Source organism: Notechis scutatus, chromosome Z (genome assembly GCF_049901735.1).
Source record: "Notechis scutatus isolate UNSWTSFEM ecotype Mainland chromosome Z, rNotScu1.2, whole genome shotgun sequence".
Lineage (NCBI taxonomy): Eukaryota > Metazoa > Chordata > Lepidosauria > Squamata > Elapidae > Notechis > Notechis scutatus.
The window spans coordinates 27,355,773-27,371,931 of record NC_142025.1 but is presented as its reverse complement, the minus strand read 5'-3'; the positions used below and the strand labels follow the sequence as shown (position 1 = coordinate 27,371,931).

The 16,159-nt window shown below is 34.2% G+C and overlaps 1 protein-coding gene across 4 annotated transcripts in view; it reads right to left on the bottom strand.

Annotated features, from left to right (window-relative positions):
• Positions 1-16,159, bottom strand: part of ZNF385D (zinc finger protein 385D) — a 212,894-nt gene that overhangs the window by 24,489 nt on the left and 172,246 nt on the right. For 3 of the 4 annotated variants that reach the window (XM_087947593.1, XM_087947594.1, XM_087947595.1), the window contains 2 exons: positions 3,382-3,615; positions 669-847 (listed from right to left, as the gene is read on the bottom strand). In XM_087947593.1, the coding sequence (XP_087803719.1) occupies positions 669-847; positions 3,382-3,615 (413 nt within the window). The remainder of the gene's footprint in view (positions 1-668; positions 848-3,381; positions 3,616-16,159) is intronic. The other variant, XM_087947596.1, reaches the window with a different exon arrangement.

Here is a 16,159-nt window from a genome sequence, read left to right as displayed (position 1 = left end):
GGGGCAAGTAAAATAACAGAACGCAAGGGTACATTATGTCATTCTTAAATAATTTAAGTTGAAATAATTGTCAACATATGACAGTTTAATGAAAATATAATTCAGCAAAACAAATGCATCATCACGCACAAAATCATCATGAACCATATGGCATGGCTGTGCAAACTGTTCAGAAACATGCCTTGTGGCTTTGGAAATAATCCAGTAAATGTGCTGTCTGTTCATAAGCATGGAAAGGGATGTGAAATATACATGATAAACTTTTCAGAGATGTGACATCTTGCTGAATCAAGCAGCAGGTTGGGATGAAATGTCCATCTCTCTAGTTTGCACTACCCTATCCTGTTGGTAAGAAATCAAAGAATCATATGATTGATTCACACACCATAATGTTTTAGCATTGTTGGACTCAAATAGATATGTTTCCTTTTATTTCTATAGTTGAAAATACAGTACTATATCTGTGTCAATCTCCTAGAATCACAATATTGAAATTATAGCAAAACTGGAAAGCACCAGTCATTCTTGACAAATGATAGATGATCATAATACCATCAGTGGCTCACATAAACTCCTAAAAATTGGCAGCTTTACTGATCCAGACTTAAGAACCTTGAACTTCTGGAGCTTAGGAGCAACAAAAGACATAAGTTGCCAAAGTTTAGTACCTGTTTAAGTTGTGTCTCAGAATTCACATGTACATCACAAATTTCACAGTGAAATGTTTTGTTCTGAAGTCCTGTATTTCCTTTATTGATGGGTCCTTTTCCTTTAATACCTGTCCTAGGAAAGGCTTTGATGGTTCCACTCCCATTACGAGCTTCTAACATAGTTTTGTGCTTTGTACCTAAACATGTTAAACATATAAAAGAATAATATTAGAAAAATGTTTGAATAAAACCTTTGTCTTTCTCTGAATTAACGTTCTCCAACATGTGAGGAATTTAATTTCTTTAGCACTATAGTTAGAACCAAGAATATTACAAAGTCTGAATACTTAAAGAATGTAAAGAATGGAAAAGCTGTTCTAGCTATACCTCCGGTTTTATACCAGATACTTTTTATGCACCCATCTGTATTCTTCATATTGATTTGATGAATGAAAATCATATTAATATTGTATATCCATATATCTAGCTATTAATGCTACCTAAGTAATTATAATTTCATATAAAAACCTGGGAAGTTATGATTATTATTTCCATACACTGATACAATTTCTAATGCACCCAAGGTCCATGGCACATATGACTAATGGGCCCCAAGTTATTTATTCCTCAACTTTTATGCTAAAGAAGCTGTCACCAGTATGTACTAATGTGCGTGAGAATCCTCATTGAAGCTAAATGTAGAGTTTATTTTGATCACCAGCTGCAGCTAATTAAACATGTCTTCCCATAAAAGATAAAATCATTTGGACATTGGTTTGAATCATTGCCACATATTCTAATTGGATTATTAACAATAATTTTGAAAACCTGCTGCTAGTGAAGGAATTGGCACCATCTCAAAAAACCTTTTTGACAGTGCACACTCCATAGAAAGGAATAGAAATTAAATGGCAAAACAGTCACCCTTTTTAAAAAGAATGTATGATTAACTTCTAGATGTCTTTACCAGGAAAAATATTGCTTCTAAAAACTAAAGTATTTATAATAAAGGTCTATTCTATTTCATGCCATTGTTTCTCCAATAGCAAAAATTTCCCAGGAGTCCATATATCTTTATATTTTTTAAAAGGGGGAGGGAAATGCAAAGTTAGTATTTGTCATAACAACTTAAAATATTAATTATTTCCAAACATTTTACAAAAGTTAGGCAGTAAGTACACAAAATCCTTTTTGATCTAAAAGCAATAGCCATATTTATAAATTGCAAGTATGGGAATTTTTCAGATTTGCCAGCTCTGGATCCCAAATGGATCTCTTTTTCAGCTTCTTTAATGAATCAGACTGAAAGTAAAACAATTTTCATAAATTACATGTAAGTGTGAACAATCCACTGAAATAACAACAATAATGTTCTGTGTATATATGAGATATTATTCATTTTTTAAATAACCCATGCAATAAATCATGATTTAAAAAGTGACACAAGACTTTTCCTTCCTCAAAGAAGGAAAAGTAATGCACTGTAATCTAATATTTATTCTAAAAACATCCCATATAAATAGATAATAGATAAGAAAAAACTGAAGAAGAATATAGGAGTTTGATACAGTGGCTTAATGATTGGACAGAGCTTATGCCAATATGGTCCAGATATATCAAAAAAACTAGTAGACCCAGTTACAGGTTCATCTTAGCTAGGAAGCTCCCTGGATTTGACCAATCAGTCTCAGCCCAATCTAACCTACCTTATAAGATGCGGGGAGGGGAAAATCAGAAGAATGAATGCAATATATGACTTCCAGGAGAAAAGGCAGGAAATAAATCTAACAAATAAATACAGTTATGGAATACATAATATAAGGAAATTCAATAATTTTGGGATCTATGCACAAACTAAAAATAACAAAATTATAAAATGGAAAAAAGTTGCTACAATAAATTCAGTCTAAATTTGAAGAATGAAAAATGATTGACCACATAAAATAATCTCAAATATATAATTATAGGAAATACTTGTACTTATTAGCTATATTTTACTATCTTAAATACTTGAATGAGTAAAATAAATGGTAGGGTTAAAGGCTAGGTTGGATTACTGACATTTTTATTATATTGGTTTATTGTTCTAATAGTCAGAGCTTGCATGTTTCATGGCTTTCACTGAACCAGCTGAATTAGATTGTAGATTAACAGTACTAAATAAAATAGTTCGAAGAACTCAAGTCCAAGAGAAGAAAATATGGTTTGGAAATGAGGAATTTTTTTCCTTTAAAGATTTTTAGTTATGATACATCTAGTTAGATTGTTCATATAATCTTCTTAAAAGGTACTTTCTAAGTGGTTATGAAATCAATTAATGTAAGACATTTCATTTGATGAAAGGTGTCAGTGCTGAAGAATGAAAAAGAACAATTTTGATTAAGATGTGTGTGCATTCAATCTATGTATGTTTATATTTGGTTAATTGTTTTTCCTAATACAGCAGTGCAAAAGTTAAGTGTCCCTTTCAAATTCTGCTTAATGTTATTCTTAATTCAGCCATGTTGGTTTCTTTCCTTTCATCTAAAACAGTATTCAGTTTATGCAATCAATTGAAAACTGGTATTTGAAGAAGGAATCCAATTGCTTCTATGGAGCAATTGCAAAAGCCCCTCCTTTCCCTTTTTTATACTGGATTTCTTTTCTTCTCATTTTTGTCATTTAATTGTTAATAAATTCATGGAAATTGTAGGTTTCTCTTCTGTAAACCACCTGAAAATCTCAATCTTACCACTGTTGTGTGCCTCCAATTGGGAGGCAGAGTTGACAGCAACCTTGCATAGTGAACAATAAAGCAACCGTTTGGCCTTTTCTTCTTCTGTCTCTCCTAAGGAGCTCACGCTACTGCTGGTGGCAGTGGAAGGAAATTTATCAATTTTTGAGGTGATTTCAGTCATTGTTACACTGTTCTTCCGAATTTTGATAGCTGGAGATGTTGATATTGCTGGTGCTTCGGTTGTACTATCTGTTTTACAGATTGAAACAAAAAAAAATATATACATTTCAATTCTGAAAACATTGGGTGTAATATGAAACTTGACAGGAGAAGTGGTTTAAACTAAAAAAAAAAAAATCCAAACAGTATCATAACAACAATATGGACTTTAATAGAGATCTTTAGTCTTTACTAGATTGTCTCAGTTAGAACAATTAATCAGTGGAATAATTGCCTCCAGAAATTGTGGATGCTCCAATACTGGAGGTTTTCAAAAAGAGTTTGGACAATCATTTGTCTGAAATGGTATATAGACCTTCTTGCCTGAGCTGGGGATTGGGCTAGAAGATCTCCAAGTTCACTTCTAACCCTGTAATTCTGTTACTTTCATTTTATCTGTATAAACATAAAATGATAACAACTACAATCCACTGTTCCTAGCCATGCAAAATGACTGCTTGTTAATCATTCAGTGCAGTGTTGCTGGGAATTAGGAAATGGAAAAAATATTGTTGGTAGGTTACGTTTAGCCACTTGTACTAAGATTGATCATAAAGTAGAAAATGGATGCCAAGTAAGTAATACTTGCCATTAATCTACTTCAATAAAAGAGCCTTTTATAAAATGTTGCTGAACATAATAAATTCATTCAAAAGGCTTTTTGCTGGTCATTCTTTCTTAGGAAATAAGGCAACGTATAAATAATTTATGTCAGAAAATGAAAATTTTTGTAAATGCATGTATTCTACACAAACCTGCAATATTTTACAGCATAACAAAACATTTTTGCATAACAAAAATCAAGTGTCATGCTGCAGATTTCAATTTATTGTCCTGAAAAGCTTGGCAAAGACATTAGATGTTCGAATATTGTTTTCCTAGCCTGTCTGGAAGATTATAAAGTCTCTGGGTAGGATCTCTATTTAGGTAAGAAAATAATATTCATGAAAGCAAATCCTATCCTCTTAACTGCACAAATATTACAGATTGCCAAGAAATCCTGCATTTCCCCTCTTTTAATGGTACAATGGATTTGCCTCCTAGATATCATAGCACAGGGAAAGAAAGCACATTAAGAATAAGCGCTTAATCAATTCTCTCACACCAGTTGGCTGATGTATAATTTATTTCACTTGAAATAAGTCAAAACTTCCAACCCTTCCTTCTGCAGAAATAAAGATTACTGTCAAGAAAAATAAATAATAAATTCAAATAGGGTCAGCAGAGAAATCTTAACATGTAATTAAAAAGGCTACTCAGGTTAAAAGCTAATAAACTTTTGTAACATCAGCAGTCTCAGGGGAATAAATCCTTAATATGAAAAAAATATCATTAAAAGAAAATGTTCTTTACCTTTGCTTCTTTGATGGGCAGCCAGATAAAGGACTTAATGCAAGTTTCACATGAAAGAAGGCAAAAATACACATATTTTTCTTTTGCAGATTTACTTAGATGGAGAAAATGGCACAAAGAAAAACGATAAATAATCTCAGCAAAGCCAATTCTTCAGTCTACTATAATTCTTTTCTTCCTGGACCTTTAAACTAACAAATAGAACTTGGCAGAATTACAGTTCATGAAACTAGAAAGGCTTTCTTAACATGAACCAGCTCATCTACTCCAATGGACAGCTTTAGTCTCAAAAATAACTCCTGGAATTACAGTTCTGTCCTTTTTTTTTTTACTTTTTAACTCTAATTTTACTGTCAATCTTTCCTAGACAAGTTCCTAAGTAACTTTTAAAATAATTTCAGAGACACTGAAACAGCTGATCTATTATTATTTTCATTATTATTTCTTCCTAGGGGCACTTAGTTCTGCTTTTGCAACCAGAGTACTTGAACATCTCACAATCTGTGTCTTAGAAGAAAGAGAAAATAAACATTTAGAAGAAAATAGAAAAAAAAAAAAACCCCTGAAAAGGAAAATAATTTCAGCCACTCCTGAATCATTCTGATATTTCACTTTCAGAAATGGGCAAGAATGTCCGATGTCTAAAATAGAGCTTTTGAAGCAAAACATGAGAAATCCATCCCTCACTGAGATAATGAGTTCACCACCAATACTCTGGTGAAGGAACAAAAGAGACAATGTCTACTTGCTATTTTATAAAGTCTAGAATATATCTCTTCCTTTCTTCATTCCCTAATTCACCTTCTGATATGTTTAGTCCTACAATTTCAACATGATTTAAGTGTAAGTTATCTCTCCATTTAGGGAGACAATTAGCTGTAACAATTTTAGAGGTGAAACAAAAATTGCTTCTATAGACAGGAGATATAATCATGAAATATAATTAGAACAGTCAATCATATTCTGAAGAGAAAAGATAGAAAGTATAGGTAAAAGAGAGAGAAGAGACAACTTATTCCTTTCTTTAATTTGCCCATTGCCTTTCTTTATTCTTTCATCATTTGGTTAATTGTTGGTTAGTGTTCTTTAACATTTCAAATAACCATTTTTATCAAGAAATGGTTTGGATGTTGTTTTGCCAAGTGAACAGGTGCCCAGTGATCAGGTGCCCAAACAATTGGTTCTTTTGCATCCAGAGACAATGAGGACTAATATCTAAATATCTTATAAGCTATCAGGAGCTTCTTAATAACAACAGCAGAAATACCCCATGGGAGACTAGTTTCCATAATACTAATGTGTGCAGAAGCTCCTCACAAGTATCAGTTCCAAAGTTTTTGCAAGACTTGACCTGACTGGCTTGTATAAGACTGGGAACGGGGATTAAAATATTACTTTTGTTTTAAGCAAAACTTGAATTTAAAAGAGAGGGCCAAGAAGAAAGCAGGACAATTGCAGAACAGGCTCACAAAATATATGCCAATGTCCCTTCCATATATATATTACACTTGCAATATAGTGAAGTTTGTACACATATCTTCACTAAACATTTCTGGGATATCAACATATCAATAAATTGATATAAACATATCAATAAAAAAGAATACAATAAATTTTGTAAATAAAAATGGAGACAGTTGGCAAATATTACTAGTTGCAAATAGAAATACACATTCTTTCCATAGCAAGGAAAATAAAGTAGCAATGGTTAAATTGATTATTTTATTCAAAAATGAAAATATGTTCTTATTTAGATATCACTTCTGGAATTGGTGCTTGTGAAGAAAAAGTAAAAAAACCTTTGACCTTGGTTTTGTTGATTAGAAAGATTTGGTGTTATAGGAATGGCTAGTTATATATTAATGTGTAAAAGCAAAAAGTTCAGGTTGGAGTGCATTTATTTTGTACTGTGCTAAGAAGAGTTGGAAATCAATGGCCCCTTTTCTTTCTTTTTCTCTTTCCCCTTGTATCTCACAACCCTTTTTCCCATTCCCTTTCCTTCCCTTAATTTTCTATTTTTCTTCTCTTTTTTGTATTTTATATAATAAAATAAAAATGAAAAATGAAAAAAAAAAGAATTATCCCAAGCTCGATCCCATCATAATAACAATTCAGTAGTTTCTAATGCAGCTAAAGAGTCCAATCAAATTGTATATATGGGAAAAAATACTTCATAAATGATGCATAATTATAATGCATTGTCTGATAAATAATTCTTAACTAATTATTTGGGTTTAAACCAATTCATCAGTAAAAATGAATTGATTTTACATTACCAATTCCAAAATGCAGCTGGCCATTTTGGAAAAGTTATTTATTTATAGAGTAATTTACATGACAGTCCATCTCAGATACGTTACTAGGTAGCTCACAATAATAAAATATAGCAGAATTATAAATAACATAAATAGCAGTTGAGAAAAATAACTAATGGTAATAATTAGTAATCACACACAACGATTCATACAACCAAAAAAAAGGGGCCCACACCATCAGGGATGGGGGTCAAAGACAAAACAGGAATTTAACTGACCTTCGTGAAAGACTAGACAGGTAGATGCAAGTCTGTCTTGGGGTGGAATGATGTTCCACAGGGTTTCACAACAAAAAATCTCTTTTGGGGTCTTACTAGATTATGATATCAGATAGAATACAGAGCATGCTTCTCTTGCTGGCTCTAACAGAAAGCTGGATATAGCAAGTAATCTATTCCCAAGCAATGAATGGCTTTAAAGGTATCTACAAGCAGCTTGAATTACACATGGAAGCAAACTGGAAACCAATACAGCTTGTTGAGTAGCGGTATCACACATGCTGAATTACAGCCACCATAACTGCCTGTATGACTAACTTTTGCATCATCTGAAGCTTCTAAATATTCTTCAAGGGAAACCCTATGTAGAGCATTTTGCAGTAATGGGAGATTATTAAGGCATGAGGATGGTGAGCAGAGTCCTATTGCTCAAGAATAGCTGCAGCTGGCTCATAGCATGAAGCTGTGTAATAATATAAATGTATTATAAGGTCATTATGACAATTATTAAATTGATTAATCTATCAGTTCAATTCTTAATATATACTTTACACATATAAAAATTATTTATCCTTTTAAAAATCATTCTGAAAAATGCTCATTATCTTGGAGGAGTCTAAGAAGAAATAAACAGATGTAGAATAATGTTTTGGCTGAGAATAATATGACAAAATTTTTCATTTTTGCCAGATTAGTCACTTCATTCTGCTTATATAAATCTCTTCATATTAACAAAAATAAACACATGATTGTCTGTTTGCTATTCTAGAATGCCAATCTCATTCCAAAGCAGACATAAAGGTAGCAACCTTTCATGTTACTTTTTGGATTCAAGAAACATAAAATGACCACTTTGCCTTTTATAAAATGTGAAAATTTGAGGTTTTTAAAGAAAAAGCTACAATTGAAACTATGACACCTCATCTACACTTGATTAATATTTTGCTTCCTGATAACTTTATCTTGGGGAAATATTAAATGAGTCATCAAAACTCACAATGAAAGCAGAAAATATGTGAAATATAGGAAGACATAACATTATAGGCCCCTGGTGAAGTTATTATTTACTAATTATTATTAGTTATTATTAACATTTTACTATTGCTAGATTTCACATATATCTATATATAAATGTATAAACATTAAGAAAAATACCATTCTATTTCTATAAAATACTGGCCTGTCTCTATATTTCTGACTTGATGTATTGCATCAGGGGTGGAATTCTACCAGTTCACACCTATTCACTAGAACAGGTTGTTAACATTCTAAGCAGTTCGGAGAACTGGTTGTTAGAAGAAATTAATGGCCTAATCCTGTAAGGAAGGCAAGAAGGAAACATTCTGGTGTTGCTTACAGAAACTGCCTCTCCGTTAACCCTTATTACATTCTTGGCAGGACTAGACTTCCTGTCTCAGGAACATCTCTGGAGTTTTTTTCCACTCTTTTGCTGGTACTTTGCTTGTGTGGAGTGACCATTCAAAGTTACAACGGCACTGAAAAAAGTGACTTATGACCATTTTTCACACTTACGACTGTTGCAGCATCCCCACAGTCATGAGAGGCCAGGTGAGGAGATGCGTGCCTCGATGTGAGTGATATTGAGTTGGCCACACCCAGCCAATAACATGACCACCAAGCCATGTCCACCCAGTCACATGACCACCAAGCCACACCCACCACCTAGGCCATGCCCACAGAACCAGTTGTTAAAAATTTTGAATCCCACCCCTGTATTGCATGTACACAAAATCATAAGCTTGAGTTACTGAAGCTGCACATATTTCTAATTGTTAGTTTTGTGGTCATTCTGTATTCTGTGAGCTTGATGTTATTACAGACTCAAGTGGTGGAATTTCATTTCACCTACATTACTGCTTAATATTTTTAAAATCATGTACATTATATTATCACAAATGTCCATAATATCTTAAAGTTATAAATATGCCACTGTAATCACTGATACTAGGTGGCTATAGTATATTCAGATGAACAGGTACATTTAACAAGGAGCATTTAAATGCAATACTTTTTATTTAAAATCTGTCTAAAAACTTTATAGCATGTGATGTCTATAATACTTCATCCTGAGTTAAGTTGGAAAGCTATGAAGAAGTATATTCTGAATTTAAAAACATAATGGGTTGAAATCCAATTGATTTCAGCTTACTGTGATACCTCAGTACTTAACATTAATTGATTTCAGGAGACACGCTAAGTACTAAAAACTATGAATGGCAAACAAATCACATGACCCTTTCTTTTGTCTATGCTTTTTCCTATATCAGCAACTTTCCCAGCCTCACCGATTCCTGTCCACGCACTGTAACCACCCCTTTCTTCCTTTAGCAGCAACCTTCCCAGCATTTCCAACTTCCTGTCAGCTCTTTGTGGCTGTCCTCCTCTTCCTTTTGTAGTATGCCAAATACCAAAGAAACTACGAGTACCAGGACAACATTTTCACATCAAAATGCTTCAAGTACCAAATTTGACTTGTTTTGAAACAGCCAAATACCAAGGTACCACTATAATTTCCAATTGGAGGAAGATAAATCTCAAAGTTTAATAAAGGCATTTTTATTGTTAAAAAAAGCATTCCTTACTCCAATTGTAAAAGCTTTCACAAACAACTCCCAAGAAAATTTTTATCTAATAGTCAGTGAAGATCTTGTGTGGTGATAATGCAATTTATGATGAAGCTTTCTGTTGTGAATCAATAAAAGTTACTAGCATAAATGCAAATCAGGGTTTGGAAAACCTGCACACCTGATTGGCCCTTATACAACAGCTAGGGATTGGTCCATAAGTAGTCCCTGATTGGCCACTATTTTGACACTTCTCATTGGTTATAAGTTTGAACTTGTTGCACATGTCATTGGTTAATAGGGTAGCAGATAACCCTATAAAAGGGTTGCTGTTGCCCATAGCCTTGCTCTGTTCTGTTCTATTTACGATTATTAAAGAATTGAAGTCACTGGTCAGATGTCTGGTCTCCATTATTCCCCAAACTTAACACTTTCTTTCCCCATTTACTAAATAATTCTTTTGAACACATTTACACCAAGGCTAAGCTGATTTTTTGATGAGCCATCATTAAGCCATCTTTGGATTCTTCTTCAGGAAATTCCCCATTTGATGAACATGCTTTGTTTTGAAACAATTAGTGGAAAATAGAGACTAAACCATATTGTGGAGTTCTATGGGATTATTTGCCAAAAGTTAGGATTCTTAACAAATATGAGTAGATCCAAACAATATGTTTTAGATAGCAAAATCAAGAAGTGGTTATTTTAATAATTTAATCACTTATTATTTTTGACTCCTCTTTAATAAATATCCTACATTAAAAAAGAATTAATTTCATATTTTTTTTGCCTAATCTGGAACATTGCAAGACTGAATAGACATTTGCTCACATGATTCTTGAAGGAGACTAAAAGGTAGGTCTGAAATAGTGTATCATTTCTAGAGGTGCAGATCTTAAGTCTGGGATTATTACATCATCATGTTGAAATTTGTTGTTAAATCCCAGAAATTGTGATAGCATTTCTACTATGAAATATATAAAAAAGAAGATGGGACAGTCTGTCCTTCCTCATAGAAATTATTCTTGACACAAAGTATATATGTATTGGGTGGTTGCCAGCTGTATTTTGCTTGTGTAAATTACTGATATCAGCAGAGAAAGCTGGCCAAATAGCATCATTACACTTTAAAGTGCTGACTGAGTTAATGACATAGTCATTATAAAATGCTCTTTAAGATAAAGCCTTTATATTTCACATCTCCAAGTAGCTACAAATAAGAATGGAGATTTTCTTGCTCCTGCTTGGATTTAGCCATAATTTTAACCCATTATATCAGTGAGCAAATAAAGAGAAGCCTGAAAATCACAGGGAATCTTTAAATTCCCAATCATCTTCACTTTTATAATTCAGAAAAATGTATATAATTGTTGCTAGCAATTTGTCACTCCACTGTTGAGAAAATCTGAAGGGACTCAGATCTTGGAAGTAAATCAGAAATACATTTACTGCATCCATGAAATAAATTATTTTTTGTGAAGTTGGCAAGCTGTTTTCATCGTAATGATCTGCAGTAATTATTCATTCTTGCAAGCACCACTGCTTTGCTTTGGCACTGCACTCCAACCACTAATATTGATAGGATGTCTGGAATGTCAGCATCTAGTAAGGAAGACAACTTTGTATTTGCAAAACTTTTCTTTACATGCCTCATTTTAATTTAAACAGAGTGCTTGGGAAATCTATAAAAGGGGAATTCTTGAACAAAGTGGCAAACATAAATCCAGAACAGTAATGCATGCTAAACCAATAATGGAATGGCCCTACATATAATACAATTGGTGTATCTCTAGTAGCTTTTAAAAATGCTATCCAAGTTTGAAAGAAGTGAGAATCTGATAATTTGCAGAATAATCAATTCAGCCCTTCCCTCATTTCATTATCAGGGGCACTCTTAACAAGAGCCCAGGTCTCAAACATGGCAACAGCTTTAAAGAAGCTACAGGATGATGCTGAGTCATTGAGGAAGAGTCCTGTGCTTGGACATGTCTCTGTTCTTTCCCACAAAAGACAGCCCAATGGGCCACCAAGAATTTGGAAGCATAGCCAAATCTTCCCAAAACACAAATCTTAGGCACAGAGCAGTCTTCTGTAGTTGCTTGTCCAAGGCAGCAGTGTTGAGCTTCCAATTGGTCCAGCAGTTATTCTGTATGCAATAGTGGCCAATACAAGAGAATAGCTGTACTTTATTTAGAGTTGAAAAGTTGAGTTCATAGAATAGAATAGAATAGAATAGAATAGAATAGAATAGAATAGAATAGAATAGAATAGAATAGAATAGAATAGAATACTTTATTGGCCAAGTGTGATTGGGCACACAAGGAATTAGTCTTGGTGTAAATACTCTCAGTATACATAAAGAAAAGGTACATTCGTTAAGAATCAAGAATCATAACGTACAACACTTAATGATAATCATAGGGTACAATCAACAATCAAATCATACTGGGAAACAGTCAACATAAATCGTACAGATACAAGCAACAAAGTTACAGTCCTACAATCATAAGTGATAAGCAGTGATGAGAAGATTAACAGTAATAGTAGTGTACACTTTGTAAATAGTTGAACAGTGTTGAGGGAATTATTTGTTTAGCAGAGTGATGGCTTTCGGAAAAAACTGTTCTTGTGTCTAGTTGTTCTGGTGTGTAGTGCTCTATAGCGTCATTTTGAGGGAAGGAGTTGAAACAGTTTATATCCGGGATGTGAGGGGTCTGTAAATATTTTCACAGCCCTCTTTTTGACTCGTGCAGTATACAGGTCCTCGATTGAAGGCAGGTGGGTAGTAATTGTTTTTTCTGCAGTCCTAATTATCCCCTGAAATCTGTGTCTGTCCTGTTGGGTTGCAAACCAGACAGTTATAGAGGTGCAGATGATAGACTCAATAATTCCTCTGTAGAACTGTATCAGCAGCTCCTTGGGCAGTTTGAGCTTTCTGAGTTGGCACAGAAAGAACATTCTTTGTTGTGTGCTTTTTTGATGATGTTTTTGATGTTAGTTGTCCATTTTAGGTCATGTGATATAGTAGAACCTAGAAATTGGAAGGTCTCTACTGTTGATTCTGTGTTGTCTAGTATTGTAAGAGGTGGTAGTATGGGAGGGTTTCTTCTAAAGTCTACCACCATTTCTATGGTTTTGAGTGTGTTCAGTTCCAGATTGTTCCGGTTACACCATGAGGCAAGTTGTATAACCTACTGTCTGTTTGCAGATTCATTGTTGTCTTGAATGAGACCAATCATTGTTGTGTCATCAGCAAACTTCAATATTTTAACAGATGGATCGTTTGAGATGCAGTCATTGGTATATAGGGAGAAGGGAAGTGGAGAAAGCACACAACCTGTGCTTATTGTACAGGTATCGGATGTGATTCCGCCTAGCTTCACCTGCTGCTTCCTGTCTGTTAAGAAGCTTATGATCCACTTACAAGTGTGTTCAGGTACTGCTCGTTGGTTTAATTTACTTAGAAGAGTGTCTGGAATGATGGTATTGAATGCTGAACTGAAATCTACAAAGAGGACCCTTGCATAGGTACTTGGAGATTCAAGGTGTTGTAGGATGTAATGCAGAGCCATGTTAACAGCATCATCTGTCGATCTATTTGCTCGGTATGCAAACTGCATGGGATCTAACAGCAGATCCGTGATGGTTTTCAGGTGGGACAGCACAAGCCTTTCAAATATTTTCATAACTACAGATGTTAGAGCAACTGGTCTGTAGTCATTCAGTTCCTTGATGGAGGGCTTCTTTGGCACTGGGATGATAATAGAACGTTTGAAGCATAAAGGAACATAGCACATCTCTAGTGATCTATTGAAGATTTGGATGAGGATGGGGGCTAATTGGTCAGCATAGACTTTTAAGCAAGAAGGAGTTATCTTGTCTGGCCCTGGTGCTTTTCCTGGCTTTTGTCTGTGTAATAGATCTTGCACTTCTTTTTCTGTGATCACCAGAGGTTGTGAGCCCAATGGATTGGGGCCAGTTGTAGGAGGCTTGGCTGTTGTTGGTGTGTTTCAGATGTGGGTTGTGGAGATAGGTGGCTATAGTTTCTTTTCAAACCTGAGTAAAACACATTCAGATCATCTGTTAGTTGTTGATTTCCTTCTTCCTGGGAAGGAGGTTTGCTGAAGCCAGTGATGTTTTTAAGAGTTTTCCACATGTTTGCTGATTCATTTGTTGAGAATTGATTAACTTTTCAGAGTAGCTTCTTTTTGCTGCTCTGATTTCTCGTTAATATGTTTCTGGCCTGGTTTTATAGCATTCTGTCTTTTCTGTAGGCTTCCTCTTTGGAACAACACAGCTGCTTAAGTTTAGCTGTGAACCAAGGTTTATTGTTACTATAAATTTTCAGGTTCCTTGTTAGTACACATACGTCTTCGCAGAAGCTAACATATGATGTTACAGTATCTGTGAGCTCAACTGGGTCTGCAGAGGCATCTTCAAAAACATTCCAATCAGTGCAATCAAGTCAGGCCTGGAGTTTCAGCTTTGCCTCATCCGACCAAGTCTTCCTTGATTTAATTGTTGGTTTAATGGTTTTAAGTCTTTGTCTGTAGGCAGCTACAAGGTTAATCAAGCAGTGCTAAGAGTGTCTCACAACTGCTCGTGGTAAAGACCTATAAGCATCTTTTACTGTTGTGTAGCAGTGATCTAAAGTATTTTTGCCTCTGGTGGGACAATTTACATGCTGGCAATATTTTGGGAGCTCTTTCCTTAAATTTGCTTGATTGAAATCTCCTAAAATGATGGGAAAGGAACCTGGGTGTTTGGCTTCAGCCTCCATAACTGGATCAGCAAGAGTTCGTAATATCTTGTTTACACAGGCTTGTGGAGGAACATACACAGCTATTAGGAGAAATTAGGAGAATTCACGTGGAGAGTAAAATGGCTTCTTGGTAACCTCTCAGCTTGCAGTTTGCTTTTCAGATGCCTCATTATCCAACTAGGTGTTATGATTACCTGATATTACCTAACCTGTTAATGAAACATCTATAATCAAATAAACAAACTCAAAAGCACCAATAATTCCATAACAGTTTCTTTGAGAAAGCAGTCTGCATCCCAAAATCTTTCTACTTCCTGAAACAAAGCCTAAAATCCTGGTAAATAGTTCATTAAAAATCAGAAAGACTCAGGAAAACCTCCAGAAGACTATATGAAAGCCAATACTTGAAGGGTCTAAAAATAGTTATTTCCAGAGAAAACATAATCAAAATTTCCAAAAGTTGTGGAAAAGTGGGGATGGGTTGGGATGGAAGTAGTAGACTAAAAGAAAGAGGTTCTTCATTATTCAATAAAAGTCCTCTATTCTGCGATTCTGTTTTACATTTGGAAGGATATCTGCCACTTAAAAATCACCCATAATATCATCTGCCAAACTGGATGCTTCAAGTGAATTATTTAAAGGACTTAATCACACAGAATGATTTTTGTGACCACTTAAGAGATGGGTGTGAAGTCTTACAAGTATAAAACATGATGAAACTCAGAGGTGTCCAAAGCGAGTATGAACTAGCTCTCCACTCCTAAATTATAACTCATTCATATTGGAAGTAACTAGCTTAACTTTCCCATGCAGAAACATACTTCTAAAGGCATTTGTCCCTAATGTACCCTCCAAGAATGTTTGGCTTCTCCTGCTCACAAACAGTAGTTTCCCATACTTCTCTGCCTAGAAATGTAATAATGAATATTCAGCTTTCTTGCTTCTACTTTCCTTTTCTTTAAGTGAGTGGCTAACTAAACATTAAAAAAAATGATAGTGGAAAAATAAATGTTAATTTTCTTAACAAAACATTAACCATAAAAAAAAAACCAGAGAAAATAACAACACAGAATAAAGGTACTTCATTTGCTAAAGAAAAAAAGGTTTTTATTCTGTGACACAGTTTATTTTAGATTATAACAGATTGTTCTGCAAAGACATATTACAAACATACAAAGAAGCTTTTCTGGTTTTAAGTATAAATATTTTAACATGCCACATGAATGTGATTTTAAGAATATTTAGAATCTTTATATTTCTGAACTTTTTTTTTATAACCACAATGTGCAATTTGTATCAGTATAATGAGGAAGTAACCAAAAGTCAAAAACTAGCAGAGCT